The following is a 19563-nucleotide window of genomic DNA, read 5'->3' as shown; positions in this document are numbered from 1 at the left end:
TTATTCAGGAAATTTTATACTTATTCTTTTTCTAGTCTTATCTTCTTTTTGTTTCTTAGGCATAGCATTTAAAATGTATTTAGATCAAATGCTAGTTGGTCCCATTGTAGTTAATAGCATTTATATACCTACATATCAGTATTGTTCTTGGGTTGGTTGAAGTCAATTGTTGTTAGAGATTATTTATTGATTGTTGCTTAGTTTATACTCTTTGTTGTTACTATTTGTGTATTTAAAATAATTATTTGTTGGAAATTATTTATATACATCTTGAAGCTATCTAGTAAATATTGTTGTTAACTTATGTTGTAATTTGTACTTTTGTATGTACTAGTTGCTTGTTTGTACATTTGTGTAAATGGCACTGACCGTTGATAAATAAATAAATAACAGCCACATACGTGTCGTGTATTGTATACCTTTGGTTTTATTTTCATATATAAATACTCTGAATTGTTCAGACTGTTGTATAACAGTTTTTTTAGTTGTAAAATAATTTTACAGTTATGAATAAGGCAAGCTCAAGGATCATTTCAGTTCCTAAATTATAAAAGATCCCTGAGTTGCTTTTTAGTAAGATTGGATTTTGTTTAAGGAATTGTTTTTTTTGTGTTGGTTGCCTTTCAATGAAATCATTCACCTCAGATAACTAAAAGCCAATTTGATTAGTCTACTATGTATATAAATTTATATGCAATATAAAAGAGTCATTACCTTAATTTGATGGGTTCTACAAAATTTATGACATCATTTTATTTAAATAAAAGTTGTGGTTCCAAAAAGTCAAGAAGTTTTTAATTTGATGCTGATAGAGTAACAAATTAATTAATTCATTCAAGATTTCTCCAACAACTGAAAACGATTATGAAAGACTCAGTCGAATGAAGTAGATGGATTTTGTGGTACCTGAACTATTAAAAATGTATTTCTTATAATATTTATATGTAATCAATATTTCAGAAATCATTCAAAAATTGTTTCATTAAAAAACTTAGGAAACGTTCTAAGCAATTTAGAACATTAATTAATTTCAACCTTGCATCTTGGAATTGAAATTCCTATAATTACACTATTTTGTTAGTTGTGCACACCTTCATTCAAACCTACGTAGAATAGTTATTATTGAAGTAAAGTACACACTATTATATATTCTGTTTTCAGTACAAAACAAGGAACATTTATATGCAGTTCCATTAATTCTTTTATTCAAATTTAGGTTTTTATTTTTCATTATAAGTGGAAAAAAACGAAAAGTAAAACAAAAATATCCAAAAGTAAAGCCTTATAAAAATTATAATATTTTAATTACTTTTCAAAATATACAAAATGTCTTAAAAAGGAGTTTCATATTAAAATTACAAAAAAAAAACCCACTTTCCTTAAGATTTATAAATTGTTTTTAGTAAATAATAGAATGTTTTCACAAAAATGACATATTCACATCTAACACTTTTAGATATTTGCTGTATACTTATATTTTTAGACCTTGTGTTTTAATACTTTTATATCTAAAAATGTTTGTTACAAATCCTAAGAAGTGTTTTGTATTAAAAAAAATGTAAAAACACATAATATACCGTCAGAAAATGTTTTAAAAAGAAGTCAATTTATTATAATAAAGACTCATTGTTTAATAATAATTCTCTAAGTTCACCTGACTTATTTACTAGGTCACTCATAGTATTCAATAAATAAAAAAAATAAACATGATTTGTAATCTAGGCGTATGCCTAGGTACGATTTTTATATTACAAATTAGCCTACAAACCTGTGAATGCCACAATTATTGTACAATAAATGAATTACACATAAAACATTGATGACAGTATAGTTTATAAGTATAAGCTTAGAATTCACAAATAACAGTTTTGAATATATAATGAGTAATACCGGTGCATCAATATGGCGACTACAGTCCTCTCGGAATTATAAAGTGTAATAATAAACACTTATAATTGACTTATTCCTAAAAATATCTATGCCACTTAATGGCAAATCTCACATGGAAAAGTTTGGTACTAACACAAATCTATTAATATTATGAGAAAGAACAAAATACTAGCGACTAGTCGTCTAACATTACAGAAATGCAAACAATGGTTGCATCGAAGGTCTTTCCTTGCAACATATGTATATCACCGAACAGATGTATAAAGTAAATGATCTTGTTCAGAAATAAAATCTGAACGCAGTGATGTAGCCTAATTCATTCCTAAACGAAGTTTCTCACAGCAAAAGTATAGGGAAAAAGTCCCGTTCTTTCCGCGACCAGACTCAGCAAACCCAAATTTGTATTGCAAATTTAAAATTTTGGTGCATACTTATTACACATTATTATACAATATACTATGTATCAAATTAACCAGTGAAAAATCATAGTGAATTGGGTATATTTGTTCTACTTAAATTTTATTTCCGATAGCAAAAGTTTGATTAAGTAGATGACTGCAAAATCGACTAGTGACTAGTCGTTCAACAATGAAGAAAATTTTTTTAGCGAGTAGCCACTAGTTGTCTAACAAATAGGAGTTAGTTACTTTTTTCTCTACATATATAAATAGAGAACTGTGAATATACACATACTATATAATATGTATTATATTAATATTATATAGTTTTATATATATACAGTATATATATATATATATATATATATATATATTTTGTCAAAATTAAAACACGAACAATAGTTTTTCTTTTTCTGATTTCTTATAAACTTGGAAGAATATATATGTAAACATCCTTCATCAAAAACACACTGATTATGAAACAAAACAAACAGAACCCAAACAAGAATTAAAAACAACAAAAATAGAATTAATTTTAAGAAATAAATACCATAAACAACAACATACCAATCAGCTGAATGTAGAATATTTGTAAATTTCTACTTAGAACTAAATATTTATATAAAAGAAGGAAAAGAGAATCACCTTAGGTTCAACCTATCTGGTTGCTTTGATTTTAAAATTAATTGATCTGTGATTTCAACATTTCTTAAATTGATCAGATTAGTAGTTTTGTTGGGATTTGGCTTTAAATGTTAAATTCCTTTTAGTTTGAAGCAATTTTTTAATTTATTTTGATTGTGTTGGATCGCATGTGCAGATAAAGGTCTCAATATCAAATGGATGATTGGTCATTCTCACTCTTAATGGAGTGATGATATTCCAATATAATCATTGAGACAGAATTTAAAGATTAGTTGATAAATAGTTTTTTGTGGTTCAATTCAATGTTGCTTTTAACAGGATATTCTTTTTCAGTTGTACTACTTTTAAAAGATTTAGAATTTATTAACATCTTACACATGCTGCATATTGGCTTGTTACAAGGATTCCAAAATGGGGAAAACATCATAATTTTGTTGATTTTACGAAGGCAAGGAAATATTGAGTAATAAATTTAGGATCACTAGGATTAATAGCACTGAAATTATTTTTAGATGCTCTGATGTTATTATCAACAAGATGTTTGGGATACTTCTTTTCAAATTGTACATTAGACAGTCTATTTGTAGTTATGAAAATCAGATTGATTGCTACAAAGATTATTTTGCCTTTATTGATAGAGTCCTTGGGAACAATTTTTTAATGTAAACTGGATGGCATCTGGTGAAATGCAAATATTGCATTTTGTTTGCTGTCTTTGATATGAATTGTTGTTTTCAAATTATCATTTTCAATAAAAACATCAGTATCTAAGAATGTTACTGAACCTGGTGAGACAGGCCATGTAAATTTTAAAATACTAAATTTATTGAGATTGAAAAGTAAGCTGTCAAATTTTTGTGATACCATGCTGCCATATTAAAAAAATATCATCCATTTACCTGAATCAAATTAGAGTTTTATAATTTTGACTAGTTAAAAAATTCTTTTTCAATAGTCCCATATAAAGATTGGCATAAGAAGGAGCCACCCGTGTTCACATAGCAGTTCCTTTAGTTTGAAGGTAATTTTGGTCTTGAAATTTAAAGTTATTTGGGGTTAAAATCATGGTTGTAAGTTTAAGAATGAAATTAGTACTAGGTTTGGCATTATTTGGGCATGAATCAATGTAATTTTGGGCAGTGCTGAGACCATCATCTAAGAATATTTGTTTTCAAAGATTCGACATTGACAGTACATAGTAAGGCGTCTTCGGCAAGGGGAGTTTAATTTTAGCTAATTTAGTTAAAGTCATTAGTGTCCTTGTTATAAGAAAGAAGTGTTCTTAAAAACAGCTGTAAGATGCCGTCAAAATAAGCAGATATCCTTTCCGTAGGACATCCATAACTGGAGATGATAGGTCTGATAGGCTTGTATGTGTGTGTGTTGGTCGGTTAAGTGTAAAACACTGAAGCTCTAGGATATCTGGGTGTTAGATCAATGGCAGTTAGCATAGTGTGAATATATACAGGGTGTCACCAACTTCTGTAGGTGATTTCAAACAGAGAATTTTTAATATAGGTCGAGAAATGTCTCGTTTAACCACTAGCCGCCTTTCTTGTATTTTTTATAAACATATTATTTCTATAACTAGTTAAGTTAAAGAAAAAAAATGTAATATATAGGTCTTAATTTACAAAAGGAAAATTAAAAACAATTATTGTGTTATTTTCTTTAATATTAACAAAATGGCGTCTATTAAAAGTTTTTAAAGTCAAATAACAAAAAACCAGTATAGCTATAAAATACTTACTAGACTCCAACTATTGTAAAAAGTCTATTACAATAACATTCCAATGGTACTTGTTTCAACAAAATCCGTCAATGTATAAGTGAGCACGACTACTTTAAAGGTACGTTTGCACAAGTCGGGAGCAGCAAACATTTTGTTTTTGGATAGGCATCAGCTGTTTTTACTTAGGTTATAGAAGTTTTATAAGATACCAACTAATTTGGAATGTTTATAATTCCAACAGTATGTTTTTCAATAAAATCCTTCAACGTATAAGCGAGCATGACCACTTTAAAGAGTTTTTAAAATTTAACACTTATGTATTACTACCTACGTGCATAGTTTAGTATTTGTGGCTTTACTAGTTCTAGAAATATTAATTTTTTATAAAAAATATAAAATGGCTACTACCGGCTAAACGAGACATTTCTCGACTTATGTTTATGACTTTTGTTTGAAATGGTGTTTACTGTCACCCACAGAAGTTTGTGACACTCTTTTGTGAACACCCTGCATATATCTACAGAAACAGACGATTCTCTTCAATAAATTGTATAAAGGTTCAAAACATGTATAGGCTATAAGTACACTTTTTGAGATAAATATAAACTGTATAATTATTTACAACTAATATGAAAGAAAAAGATAGTGAGGAATCAAATAAGAAAAACAAACATTGTAAATAAATACAATAGATCAGCAGCTGATGGTCCATGACATTGACATGTGTGAATAAATTATGTGTGTGTGTGTATATATAAACAGGGTTGTTTTGGGCTCTGGTGGTAAAGTTATTTACAAATTATATTTAAGTACTACCATGAGAACAATTGCAATTTCACCATTTACAAGTAACATATTGTTTAAAACATTTTTCAAAAACTTATCTTACACTTATTCAGTTTAAGTTTTTTCCAACAGCAGGTTTTTGTTTTCTTTCAGTATAGAGAGTAGCTTAGTTCTGTATTTCAGGTCAATTTTTATAGGAAAATTACTCTATATTACTACAAAAAATATGTGATTCAATTAATCAGACTTTACTTGTGTGAGGAACAAGTAAACAGTTACTATAGATGAGCCGCTTTGAAAGGGGCCTGTTAAGTGAACAATGGGGGGGGGAGTGAGAGGGAGGAGAAGTAGTGCGGACCCCCTTCCCTCACCACATTCCTTACCAACCACTCCTCAATTGCCACTTTACCACTCAAAGGGTATATGTTACATAACAGCTGTTTTACAAACCCAGTAATAATAACAGCAGCTGTTAACAATAAACATTTGTTCAAATACTTTTTAATTATACTAACATATTAAATAGATGCAATGGACTATTCGTAACATAAATAATAGTATTTGTTATTCCATAACAACAATAATAACAAAACATAGCGTGATGCTCCAAAACACCACTGTAGAGAAGCAAAGCACTCGGTTCTCACTCATGTCTTGTAAAGGAAAATAGATCAAGCAGTGAAAGAGGGGGTGGCAGTAGGCGTGGTCGAGCTCCTGCTCCTCCCTCCCCCTATGCTCAAGAAATCTTCGTGCAGGTCGCTTTCAAAGCGACTCATGTATAGAAAGTAGCCAGCACAGAAATAATCCAAACACATTTCAGGTGCTGCCATATCACTGCTGACCACAAGCTGTTCCCACTATAACGTGTCTATTGTCTACTACTGTCTGCTCGATTTACAGTGCTTTTCAAAATAGGTGAATGAAATCAGGTTGAGACGGATCAGTAATTTTCATTACATATAAAACAGGTTGCTCTAGTTGCACATACATTATATTTCTGGATGAGTTACCAATGTTCTCAATGTTTCAATAACACAGTGAATGTTTAAATGAATTTCTACTGAAAAATAAATACTTCCGATACATGAGTTGAGATCATTAATTTAGTAATTAATTATAGATATTCTTTAAAAAATCCCTCCCAACTAATATTTAAACTTTTTATTTTATGAGGCCTTTAAAAAACAATGCTATCTTCATCATTGATTTTTAAATACCGGGATTACAATAAGAAACCAAAACAATCTTCATTTTCAATATTGGTTACAGACCATTTACCATAATTTGCTTGAAATAAAAAAATATATAGGCAGCTTCTAGTGTACAATAATTTATTATTTACAAATTACTTTCTACAGTGTCACATATATTGACAACTTACATCTAAATAAGCAAAATTTTACAATTTTAAAAGATAATATGTATAATATTTACTAAACAATATACAATGCTTAGGTCAACCCTACCAGTAATCAATAGTATGTGACCAACAGACCTTTTCCAAGATAGTGTTAAGAACATTCTTAGGTTGTGACTGCAGCAAAAGAGGCAAGAGTGAAGAGTTCTTGGAAAGATCCCGCATTAAAGTGTCAGAAAACAGTATACAAGGTTCTTCCCATTTCCTAAGTATTGCATTCAAAGGCTCATTTTGAATAAGTTCACACTCTTTACCAATAATACTTTTGTAAGCGACAAACAGAGCTTCACAATCTTCTTTTTGAAATTTTAATTCTATAAAAAAATTAGAGATTAATTCAGTACACGTTTTTAGAGCAGCAGTTTTAATAATATCCAATTTTCCATTGAGGATTAGAGATACATAACGATTAACCTCCTTTACTTTCTTATCAACATTTTCAAATAATGTCTTCTCTTCTTTACCTGAACGTTCTACTAGCAACTTCAAATCATCATAATCTGAGCATCCAATGTCAAGTTCACTATTTAGAACCTTTAATTGTTCTAATTCCTTTAGATAGATAGAGTTTTCAACAAGTGAATTGATAATATCTTTAGCTGATAAATCATCAATAACGCCCACACAATCATGCACACAGGTTTCTTCTATAAAGTTTTTTAATATTAATTTCTCTTTTTCAAGCTTAGTTGAATATTCTTTGACTTTACTACGGCAGCTTGAAAGATCAAGTTCATTTTGAAAAACAAGAAAATTTAAATTAGTTAAATGTTTAGAAAATGAACATGTACCAGAAATAAGCCGAGCTTCCTTGGTTTTGAAACAGGAAGAACTATCCATATTGGATTTATAACTTTTTAAAGTCCTCAACGCGCTTTTGGAAACTTGCATTATTCCTTCATATATTGATGCAGAAGGAAATTCCAGAGTTGAAACAATCATATCATTTAAGGCATCATTGTCAATTGTATCAGAAGTAGATACAATGCATTTGGTTAGATAACTAGCAACTACTGACTTATCATGCTTCATTTCTGTGGAGGTAAGAGGGTTTGGATTAATCTTGAGACAATTAGTTTTTTCGATCTCTATGTTTACTTTTTCTATATCTTTTCTAATACGAGATCGATATAGACTAAGTAGAACAGTTTTATCTTCATTTTCTTTTAATTCATGCTTTAACATCTCCTTTTCATTAATCTTTGTCAAGAGATTAAAGGATGTTGCTCGCAATTCTTCATCAGCGGCCCTCACTTTATTTTTCAAATAGTTAATTTCTTTTTTAGCATCTGACATATTCTGTAACTGGGAAAGCTCTTGAATGGACTGGACTCTGAAGTTTCCAAATTCACCTGGAAGTATGTTTTGGTTGTGGAGTTTTGATAGCAGCAGGTTCTGTCGGACAGTCTGTACGCTATGCCGTGGCTGGACGTGTGCCTGCAGGTGTCTCCAGACAGATCTCATGTTGGGAGTATTGAGTCGCTGCAAGTCAACTGGGTTCAAGGTTATAGGACAACCCAACATCTGCAGCCACTCAGCCAGTTTCACATTCTCTGAGTCCATTTTCCTGAAAAAAAAAATTCCAGTTATTTCCAAGCTTTTATACTTTGCCAGAAACATAAATGGAATAAAGTAAATGAATATGAAAATAAAGAGAAGAATGGAATGAAGATTATTAGTGTTGTAGTACCTCACAGTAACAAAATCTCTATTAATTCAATTCCCTTACATGTAATGGATGGAGAGATTATATATATCTTTTGCATAAATTTTTGGCTTGTTGTTCAACTTAAGATAACCTACCCTGACCCTTTCCTGGGGCAGTTTGACCAGCAGAAAACCATATCTGGGTCAACCCCTGCGGAAGGAAAAGTACAAAGTACGGCTATTTTTTGATAGGCTCTTGCCACAAGATGAGAATTTATTTTTTTTTTGCCGAGGAGAGGACCCGTTGAGAGGTTGCAAAAGTCCAAACAACAATAACATAAATCTTCACAGCAGAAAGGATTAAATGGGCTACAACATCCTTCATTCAACCTATCAAATCACCAGGTGCGGATGAATTCTTTCTGGCCTTTCTACAAGGTGGTTGGATATTCTGTTAAATAACATAACTCAGTTTAGAAGCAGTTATGCTTTTGGATTTGTTCTAAAGAACGACACTCGTGGTGTTTGTGCGAAACAAAGGTGAGACTCGTCTCATCCTAATTTGTATAGACCAATCAGCCTAAACTACATTACTTCATGGTGAAAACTATGGAGAAAATAATAAATAGACATATTAGGAATGAAACCATACTGGCACATCCACTCAGTCTATATCAATATGCATATGTTAAAAGTAAGTCAACCACTACCGCACTCCATAGTTTAGTACAGGTGGTGGAAGGTACCTTCATAGTGAAGGAAGCCCTAGCAGTGTCTTTATGGAAATTGAAGGAGCTTTCAATCGAGTAGCATACAAATGCAGGCACTGAAAAGGTATAATAACATTTACCAGAAAAATGGAATTCCAAATTGCTCAACCTGTTCCAGAATATAGTAGAATAAAATAATTCTATGTAGTAAAGTATTTAGAAGTAGTTCTAGACCAAAGGCTCACATGGAGTATACGTCATATCAAAAACAACATTATATCCGAAGTGACAAAGACTCTTGGGGCCTATAAAAGACCCTTTGGATATAAATGGGGACTAAAACCCAAAATAATAAATTAGATCTATGAAGCCATCATAAAACTAATGGTCACCTATGCAGCTCTTGTGGGGTGGCTGAAAGTAGAAAAAAAAACAGCTACCAAGAGTCTCAAAGCTTAGCTTGCGTAGCATTAGTGGGGCATTGAGCTCCTTTCCAACTAGAGGCACTTGGAAGCCATACTGGAATACACTCCTCTGGGACAGAAAATATATATATATATATTTTCTTCATCAGGGCAACAAGGCACACTCAGCTGTAGCTTGGAAATATAATTCATTTTAAACCAAAAATGCTCCTATATGTGTAAAACTTTATATAAAAGTTAGTCCTCTACCTCTGATCATCTAATTGTGAACAGTGACATAATATGTACCTCTTGTATCTTATTTACATTTGAAAAATATCATTGGAGACCAATATCATAAGTACTTTAGTCAAGTAGGCTATAGACTGATTAAAAATAAAAATTGTGTGCAAAACCTCTGGTAACAGCTAGTATAATGAATAAAACCAACAACAATGCTTAAAATATGTTTTTAAAACCAATGATATATTGTTTTATACACTTTTATCTATACAAATGAAAATGGAAATGGAAATGATGGGCTGTTCGTTGGTAAGCACATCACCTGGTGATAGCTGGATCGATTTGATAATTTTTGTTTTAAAACGTTCCTCACAACTGAAATTAGTTTTTTATGGTACGATAAATCAGAGATATATATCCCACTGAAACAAGCAGTTTGTAATGTTTCGAGAGTAGTAATATACTGCAAACATGAATGACGACAATAATTTATACATTTTACAATAGATTGTACCAGTGATGAATTCAATCCAATTTTGTCTATTCCGTATATTATTTTATCATTGCTAAAAAATTAAATTAGGTTTAATGATCAAAATTATCCATATGTCATGCAGCGTACCCAATATTGAGTTCTCTTGACAACGTAGAATTTTTACAGTAGCTGAAAGAAAAAAGCAAGAGCTGAGCAACAACATAACTCAATGAACCATTTCCTCCATGACTATAATTTTAGGAGTACAGCGAACCTATCAACATTACATATGGAATCACAAAGCAATGCACCAAACACAAAGTGGTGTTTATTTGTACCTACAAGACGTGTATGCATTAAAAAACAAAATTAACGCTGAGTAGTTCAAGAAGTTCACTGGCAGCGGATTCACCGTTCTGAGAACAAAACAAATTCTAAAATGGAACATGGACGGACATGTAAATAGAGCAATCTCTCATGAAATTATGAAAATTACTGGTGGGTTGGACCCATGGTCGAGATGTAAGTGAAAGTTTTCTATACTGGTAGACAAAAGAATGACTTCATCTCATGATATTTGTGAATGGAGATGTGTGGAAAGACAATAATCAGCTCTGAACAATATATGGACATGAGAAAAGTTAGGATCAAAAGAGATGGAAGTGACTTGAGAAAGTGAAATGATTGGTTTACACAACACAACTCCTTTAGTGATGTCCCAGAGATATTTCCTCTTAGCACAGGTATTGTGGGATATAGCAATATCAACTGTCACAAGGCTAAGGAGATTGGACAACTTGCTAATAACAGGATTGTGGGAAGTATTTTTCAACATACTAAGTTGTACATAAAAATAGAATTTTTCCACTTTCCACGATAAACAGTGCTATTAAAATAAATTATGAAACCCCAATTACCCAAAAACCCAATTAACATACAGTGTGAGTTGTATGGATACACTATGTTTAGTTTTTTATGGATAAAGATGGAAGGATGGAATTCAGGACACCTTTCTAAGAAATAGAAGTGAACTTTTTAATCACTATTACAACTTTGCCCATTTCCCCAAAATGGGATTTTGTGGAGGCCGCTCAAAATTTTTTAAATGTAAAGAACCATTAAGTGACACCTCATTTGAAAAAGTCCTGATAAAAGTAGAACAAAATGCCCATTACAAAATGGCAGCTGAATAAAATTAATTAAGTTAAAAGCATGGATGGATCCTGCTCAACCTTCAATGGACAAAGATATAAAAATGAACTCAGGACACCCCTCTAGGAAACAAAAGCGAACAATTTTCCCAAAATGGGCTTTTTGGGGGGCAGTTTAAAATTTTTAAATGTAAAGTTACAGTAGCACTAGTAATTTAATTGTGTTTAAGCAATAAAACAGCTAAAACTTACTAACCTGTGTTTTTTATATCAGATATTCAAAATGCTGTCCCAGGACGGTTTGACAATGCCCAAGCCTGTTATAGAAACTTGAAACGGCATGCTGTATGGATTCACACAGGATTTGTTTTTAATTCCCGCTAATATTCTGTCCGTAAGGTCCATTAACGCACTGTGGTTTCGTTTTATAGACGTTGTTTTTAAAGTGACTCCACACAAAGTTGTCAAGTAAAGATAGATCTGGCAATCTTGGTGGCCACTTGATACTTCCTCTTTGGCCTATCCAGCGATTTTGAAAAGTATTGTTTAAATACTAGGGACATGCAGGCCACAGTGTAGAGGTACTCCATCCTGCTGGGACCAAACTTCATTACAGTTGTTGGTTGCTACCTGGATAAACCTGATTTGGCAACGTTTCCTGGTATACTTTGACATTAAGGTTTCCATCAATAAAATAGGGACCAACAAACTGATCCCTCACAATGCCAAGCCAAACGTTTTAATTTTTCAAGGTGCTGGGTATGTTGCTCTTTCATCCAATGAGGGGTAACATCAGCCCAATAATGAGCATTGTGTTTGAATACACGATTAGTGCATGTTTGTTTCATATTACTGTTTTATATGAAACGGTTTTGTGAAAAGCAATTTCACTTTCTCAAACTTTTCAATTCCAGAAAAAATTGAACGGGACTTTTAAACAGTTGGTATTAAACTTCAAACAAGCGACACAAAATTACTAATAATTAAAAACTTCGACATTTATAGGTCTCCCAGTGGGAACGAAAATTGTTTTTGCAAAATTCAAACACTTATTTACAGACTTGACCAGTCACCGAAAAAACTTCATCTTGATGGGTGACTTCAACATTAATGCGATGGACAACAGGAATCCAATTACCAAAAAAATCTGTGGATTTTTTAAAGTCTTTTGGCCTTGAGTTGCTTGTCAAAACTCCAACCCTAGTAACCGCAAATACTCAATAGACAACATCATTTCCAACATTCCAAATGTTGCAGTCAACACAGCAATCTCGGATCACTATGGCCAAGAGGCTATAATTAGTAGGAAACATTCTAAAAGGGAGCCCTAAATTACAAAAGCAATAAGAGACGTAAAGCCTGGAAACATTGCTCTTCTCAACACTTCTCTTTCTAAAGAAACATGGAATTTAAATTTAACACAGTCAGTAGAACAGCAGTTTTAAACATTTAATGAGACCCTAAATTTTCATCTTAATAGGTGCTGTCCTACAAAAATAATCAAAGTTTTTCCGAAAAAGACACACAATAATTGAATAACTAAGGGTGTATTGGTTTCGAGAGAAAAACTCAAATTTTTTTCCAAAATCAATAAAAACCTCAAACCATGAGTTCAAAATTTTTTCCAATAATAAAACATCAAGTGAGTCTTACAAAGAGACAGTCCAGTAACGTCACTGGCACTGGTTGTTGAAGAAGAGCTCAATTGAATCATCAAACAGCTCCCGGGCAAAAATCTAATAATCTTGAATTTATGTCAATGTGGCTCATAAAGAAATGTTCTAAACCACTAACAAATTTAATTAACTTGTCATTCCAACAAAGAGTACTTCCCTTTCTTCTGAAATCCACGAAAGTACGTCCAATTTTCAAAAAGGACGACCCCTGTTCCACAAATAACTACAGGCCTGTCTCAATTTTGCCAGTTTTGAGCAAAATTTTTGAAAAAAACGTTTTTGTCAAGAATGCTGCAGTTTTGAAATAAAAACAACCAAACTTTCTGAAGACCAACAACAATTCGGGTTCAGGAAAGGAAAATCGACTGTAGATGTTGCGAATGTATTAGACATGGTTGTTGAGGGACTTGAAAATCGAAATGTAACCTTAGGTGTGTTTCTCAACCTATCTCAGGCATTCAATCGTATTGACCACAATAATCTACTTGACAAATTGGAAACATACAGTATCCGAACCGTGCCACATTAGGTTTAGGTAATTTCTAAGTGACAGAACTTAAGTTGTCCAAATCTCAAATCATCTTTCAAACACAATCCAATAGGGCTATGAAGTCACAAAGGTATCAATTCTCAGTTTCAACTCTAATTTTGCTATATCAACGACAATGGGTCATCACTACTGCATGGAAAGGTCATGCAGTATGCTGAGGACACAACTCCCTTTTTAGCAAAAAAATCAAAATTTCTCCTGGAAGAACACTCATTTTTGGAATCAACAATTGCGTTTAACACTTTAACAGCCTCATCTCAAAACAAACACATCAAAGACCAAATCAACTTTGCTTTTCAGCCTGTGGACTTACCAGTGTAGTCCTGCCACCATGTTGGCAGGCTCCATACTTGAAGAAGTCTACAGTTCCAAATTCCTTGGAATACACCTTGATCGAGGGTTGATATGGAATGATCACTTTGACCAGGTTTGTGCCAAAATATCCTCAGGTATTTATGTTTTGAGAAACCTAGCCAAATATTGCCCTAATCAGGAACTGATGACGGCGTATTGTAGCTTGATTTACCCCCACCTTGGGTGGAACTAAGGGGTGCCTGTGCAAACAACCAGTTGACGAGTGTAACAGATTGCAAAAACAAGCAATTTGAATAATTGCATATTTGAATTTCAGAGAGTCATGCAGATAGCCCTTCAAAAATTTGCAGCTGTTGACCCTGCTGATTCTCTAAATTTTTGAAACAACTCCGTTTTGTATGTCTAAATGTGTCAAGACAACTGGCCGAGACATAGATTCATTTGAGACCAGAGGCAGGGAAAACTACCTAACTGGCCAACACAGAACTGTGGTTTATAAACGCCTGCCGTCGCAGGCGGGTGTTCATTTTATTAGCAAGCTGCCACATTGGGTCAAAAGTGCCCCAATGCCCAATGTGCTCAAAACTCGTCTAAAACGCTCTTCAGAGTCACAGGCATTTTATAATGTCAACGGGTTTTTGGCATAAAACTGAGAGATCAGCAAATCAGGGGATAACAACCCAGCACTGTAGGTGGGAAAATTGGTGAATGAAAGGAAAACGTGTGAATGAATAATTGTATGTTTGAATTGCTGTAGATGGAGCTTATATTGGTCACTTTTAACTTAGATGAAAAACGTAAAACCAATATTTAAGACTTTTTTATTGATTTGTGAGGCCTTTCGACAGCGAGGCTGTCTTCTTCAGACACATCACAAAAGTAAATACAAAAAAAAAAGTAAATTTGATTATTAATAATAGTTAACATATGTGATTTAATATTAATTTGTCCTGTGTGGCGTAGTTTGTAAATACAATTAAATTATTACTGGTATTATACTATATCAATTTTGAATGTTATTTTTGTAATCTTCGTTTAAGTAATATTGAATTTTGTATTGGTCCATCTTCTTGATTTAATAGATCTTCTGTATTTGTTTGATTAATGTAATATGACTCCCATGCATTTAAATATCTTGGAGTGTTAAACATGTTTTAATAATTTTAGGTTTTTCTGTGATATAGTGTGTCCAGTATTGATACAGTGATGTGCGACGGCCGATTTTTCTTCTCTGTTGAATTTAATGTGGGAGCAATGTTCTTTATATCGTGTATGAATTTTTCTTCTTGTTTGTCCAATGTATTTTTTGTTGCAGTCATCACATTTAATTTGGTATATACCTGATTTATTAATATTTTCTTCTTCATCTTTTGGATTTTTCAATTTATTCTTCAATTGGCTTGTTGTTTTATATGTGACGTTTTTAAATATTGATAGTTAAATATTCGTATATCGAATATTAGACTATCAATTAATATCAAAGTATTTATCGTCCTCAATAAACAATCATGGGTTCGATTAATATATACAGTAATAATATAAATAATAAATGAAAAATAAAAACGATCAAATAATTATAACCAAATAGGCTATGGGAAAACTCATAAACAATTAAGAAATTACAACAAACATTTGGAATAGAAAAAGAAATGATAACATAACAATATTCAAAATAGAATTATTCCTATAACGTGATAATTGTGTGTAGATGATAAAAAAAATATGTGTTCCACAGTATTTATTGTGTAACTGCCCACCCAAAGTTAATTGCTAAAGTTTATTATCAGTGGCCTCCATCAGAAAGTACCGTAATTATTTATATTTTTTCTCCTGCATAGCAACATGATTAACCGTTTTCGAGAAGTAGCTGAAGCATCTTCGCTAGAAAACCGTACTTCTCTTCTGCACAAATACTTACAGAGATGCAAGCAGGTCAGCTGATATACCACTTTTTAAAACTTTGTTTCACGTTCCTCTAAGAGCTTTCGACTGTCTGTTATTACCTATAAAAGAAAATACGTTTATTATATGAAAAAGCGTTTATAGTTGATAAGTTATTGTTCAAAATCAGTATCGGTTAATTATATCAAAAGTTATAATTGAGTAATATTGTTTGTCAATATCAGTCTGCTTATCGTACCCCTACCCGCAGTTTTGTTTAGTTTTCTAAAATTTACTGCATTTTTAAAGCCACTTACGTAAAATTTAAATATTACGTGTATTATCTGAAAGTGTTTAAAGGTGTTTTCAGGCTGATTTAAGATAATTGTTAAAATTATCAATCAGTATCAACTGATTATATCGATGGCTATAATTAAGTAGTATTTCCAATTTCAAGATAAAAAAACTGGGCCCGCTTATCATAATCTACCCAAATGTATGGACACCAACAAAATTATCCCAACTAATTATACCTGTAATATATTCCTGACTACATCAACTTTTATTATTACCACGAACTTTGGTGAGAAAAGTAAAAAACATACTGAAAAAACAATATTAAACCTGAATTTAACTTATACCCACTTAACATCACAAACATAGGCTAGGAGACCGGAAGGGAATCGGGTTCTGTGTGGGGGATATACATGATATAAGAAGGGGTACCAAACTGACCAACAACATAAAAAGGCTGCCACTGCAATAAATACATTAATGAAAAGTCACACAATCTACCTGGCGGCCAACTGTCATATCTGAGAGCATTATTTAAAATGTAAATGTTGTTGTTGAAGACAAACTAATGAAAACTCATCCAACCTATCTGACTGAAAGGTCTAGCTACGGGCTAACCGGCCTACCTAAGGGCCGAATGGTCTGCCCGGGTAGGGTACGATAAGCAGACCCGGTTTTTTATATCGAAGAATATAGTCATTGATACCTAATATTTGCATCTCAAATCCTAGACTATCAATCGATATAAAAGTATCTATAGTCCTCAATAACAATCATATGTTTTAAATTAAAAAATGAGATTTTAATATTTACAGAGATCAAACAAATTATTATAACCAAAATTAGAAAACTTAAGACGACCATATTTACTCCTCTCACAGTTACAGTTGTTTCTTTTCCACAAATTTCAAATAATGGGTTTTTCGCCACGAAAAACATGTATTATCATCTTTCAAAGCAATGTCGTGTAGTTTTCTAAAATTGACTGTCATTTTTAATAATCAAATGTTATTAATTGTAACATGTGTAAAATTGAAATATTACCTTATGTGTTATTATTTGAAAGTGTTTACAACTGTTGATATCGATTATTTAAGTTAATTGTTCAAAATAATTAATTAGTATTGATTGATTATATCGATGGTTATGATTAAGTAATATCATTTGCCGATTTCGATATAAAAACCGAGTACGCTTATCGTACCCTACCCGTCTACCCAAGCCAACCACCATACTTTGTTACAAGTTATTTATTTTAAATTTCCTTACTCTAAATGTTCCCTTTCTACAGTACTAGTATACTAATATATTAACTAAAGGAGAACGAAAAATGTATAAGTGTACAAAAAATTAATACTGAATTTAAATATAGGTAAAAACAGTAAAAGATGCCCTAGCCATTGACCTGAGTCAACCAAAGGTGTATAAACTATATGTAATCCTTTGAAATTTAGGCTAATTAAAAATTTGAAAAAACAAACGGCTATGCCATGATATAATACACAAACTAAAATAAAACACCTAACCTCAAGGCATTACCATCAACATAAAGAACTATTATGTTTTTTAAAAAACTTACTTGTAAGCTAACCACAAACAAAATATAAGTATCTTAAAACTTGTATTGCCCAGTCATCACTCAACTTCTATTTTAACGATTTGTAACTAAATAACTGCACGCATTAATAATTATTTTTATTCATTCAAACATTTTAAAATAACACGATTATTTACTATTCCCGTAACTCGATTAGAAAGAAACTACTTTTTAACTTCGTTATTCTTTTCTCATTTCTCTCCGCAGTTTCTCATAGGCTAAATAAATTCAAATCCCGCTTTTCTGTATTTTTTTTCTAGTTATACAAACATGGAGGAGATTGTTTTGTTACCATGAAATTTTACAGTATTCAACTACACCACTCTTCTTTGTCGTTGCTATAATAGACGTATGATAATATTTCAAAATTATTTTTCTACATTACTGTTGCTGTTAATCGTTGTTTTATTATTATTTTATAATACATCTGTTTCTTTTTCTGTCTTGGTTTGGATAATGTTATTAATAACGTAAAGGATAGTTGAGGATAACAAGGATGAATGGGTGTTCAATGTCTGTAACTAACAACAAATAGTTTGTTTTATTTATGGTCTTTTATTTTTAATCCACAAAATTAACACTATAGAATCTGCATAAAAGGCTTTTAGAGCAACTGGAAAAAAACTGTGATTACCCTACTCTTAGTTAATGCCTTAATCTTATTCTTTCTGGTACACGTCTGTGGGTTTTTGTTGTAATTTATCATTTCGTTTATTTTTGGCTATTATTACTGTAATTGAGCTCTTCTTTATTTTATTCTACTATACATTTTTTAATATGCTAACACTAAGCCATCTTATTCTTTACTTATAATATTGTAAAGTGGGTATTACCGGTATTATAATTATATTTACGGAGACAAACCTAAATCAACACGTTGCTTCTTCTGAGCTGGGCTTCACTCATCACACTATATATCGCCAAAGACGGATCGGAGCTTACCAGCCGCAAGGAGGACGGTTGGTGGGGTTTTAGTGGCAGTTTGCAATAAATTTCAGTTCCAATGAAATATCATACGCTAATTCAGTTTGTGAAGCTCTATTTGTGGAACTGAAAGTTTGACAATTCTACTAGGCTCCTTGTTTGTGGCGTCTACATACCTCCTCACTCATCCTCTCAAGATTATATTAATTTCTCTGCTATGCTTGATGAGATCATTGCAACCTCTAGAGAATTTAAATCTATAATTGGAATTGGGGAAATCTATAATCCTTATAATTGGGGACTTCAATCTTCCTGATTTCAACTGGATGTCGGACACTCCACAGGCTGCTTCTGCCTCACACAGAACCGTCTTGGATATGGCCTCGTCGCTTGGCATTAGGCAGATGAGTGGAGTTCTGAATGGAAGAGGAGTTCAGTTAGATCTAGTGTTTGCCAATCGGCAAGATTTTTTCTGTCACTTTTCGCTAGTGATCCTCTTCTGCCATTCGAAGACTATCATCCTCCCCTTTGTTTCACAGGCACCATGGGCAGTATAAATCCCCTTATTCAACGCCCACAATATGTTCACTTTACGAGGAAATGTAACCTCGAGAATGTCAAGAGTGAAATCTTGGGTGGCGCAATTGTTATTGACTACCACTGCAAAGATGTGAAACTGTGTCTTTTCCAGTTTCTGCTCTCAACTCGGTAACTGTATAAAATTGAATTCCCCCTTGAAGAGAGTTGGGAGCTCTCCCCGTTTCCAAAATGGTTTACCAAGGAGTTAAAAGACATGGTTGTCCTCAAGAAAATATCGCATGCACAATG

The 19563-nt window shown here is 32.3% G+C and overlaps 1 protein-coding gene across 1 annotated transcript; it reads right to left on the bottom strand.

Moving 5' to 3' along the window:
• Positions 1–6913: 6913 nt before the first annotated feature.
• Positions 6914–17866, bottom strand: LOC124373787. The gene is made up of 2 exons (XM_046832127.1): positions 17794–17866; positions 6914–8435 (listed from the first exon to the last, which is right to left on the bottom strand). Exon 2 carries the CDS (start codon positions 8429–8431, stop codon positions 6914–6916), a length of 1518 nt encoding a protein of 505 aa, XP_046688083.1. The 5' UTR covers positions 8432–8435; positions 17794–17866.
• Positions 17867–19563: the final 1697 nt, after the last annotated feature.

Source organism: Homalodisca vitripennis, unplaced genomic scaffold (assembly GCF_021130785.1).
Source record: "Homalodisca vitripennis isolate AUS2020 unplaced genomic scaffold, UT_GWSS_2.1 ScUCBcl_6412;HRSCAF=13614, whole genome shotgun sequence".
Classification (NCBI taxonomy): domain Eukaryota; kingdom Metazoa; phylum Arthropoda; class Insecta; order Hemiptera; family Cicadellidae; genus Homalodisca; species Homalodisca vitripennis.
Note: the sequence above shows the minus strand (reverse complement) of the source record. Positions and strands in the feature narration are given on the sequence as shown.

Bases quoted from the DNA above. Each gene is read 5' to 3' on its own strand.
- LOC124373787 (XM_046832127.1), bottom strand. From the start codon at position 8,431: ATGGACTCAGAGAATGTGAAACTGGCTGAGTGGCTGCAGATGTTGGGT.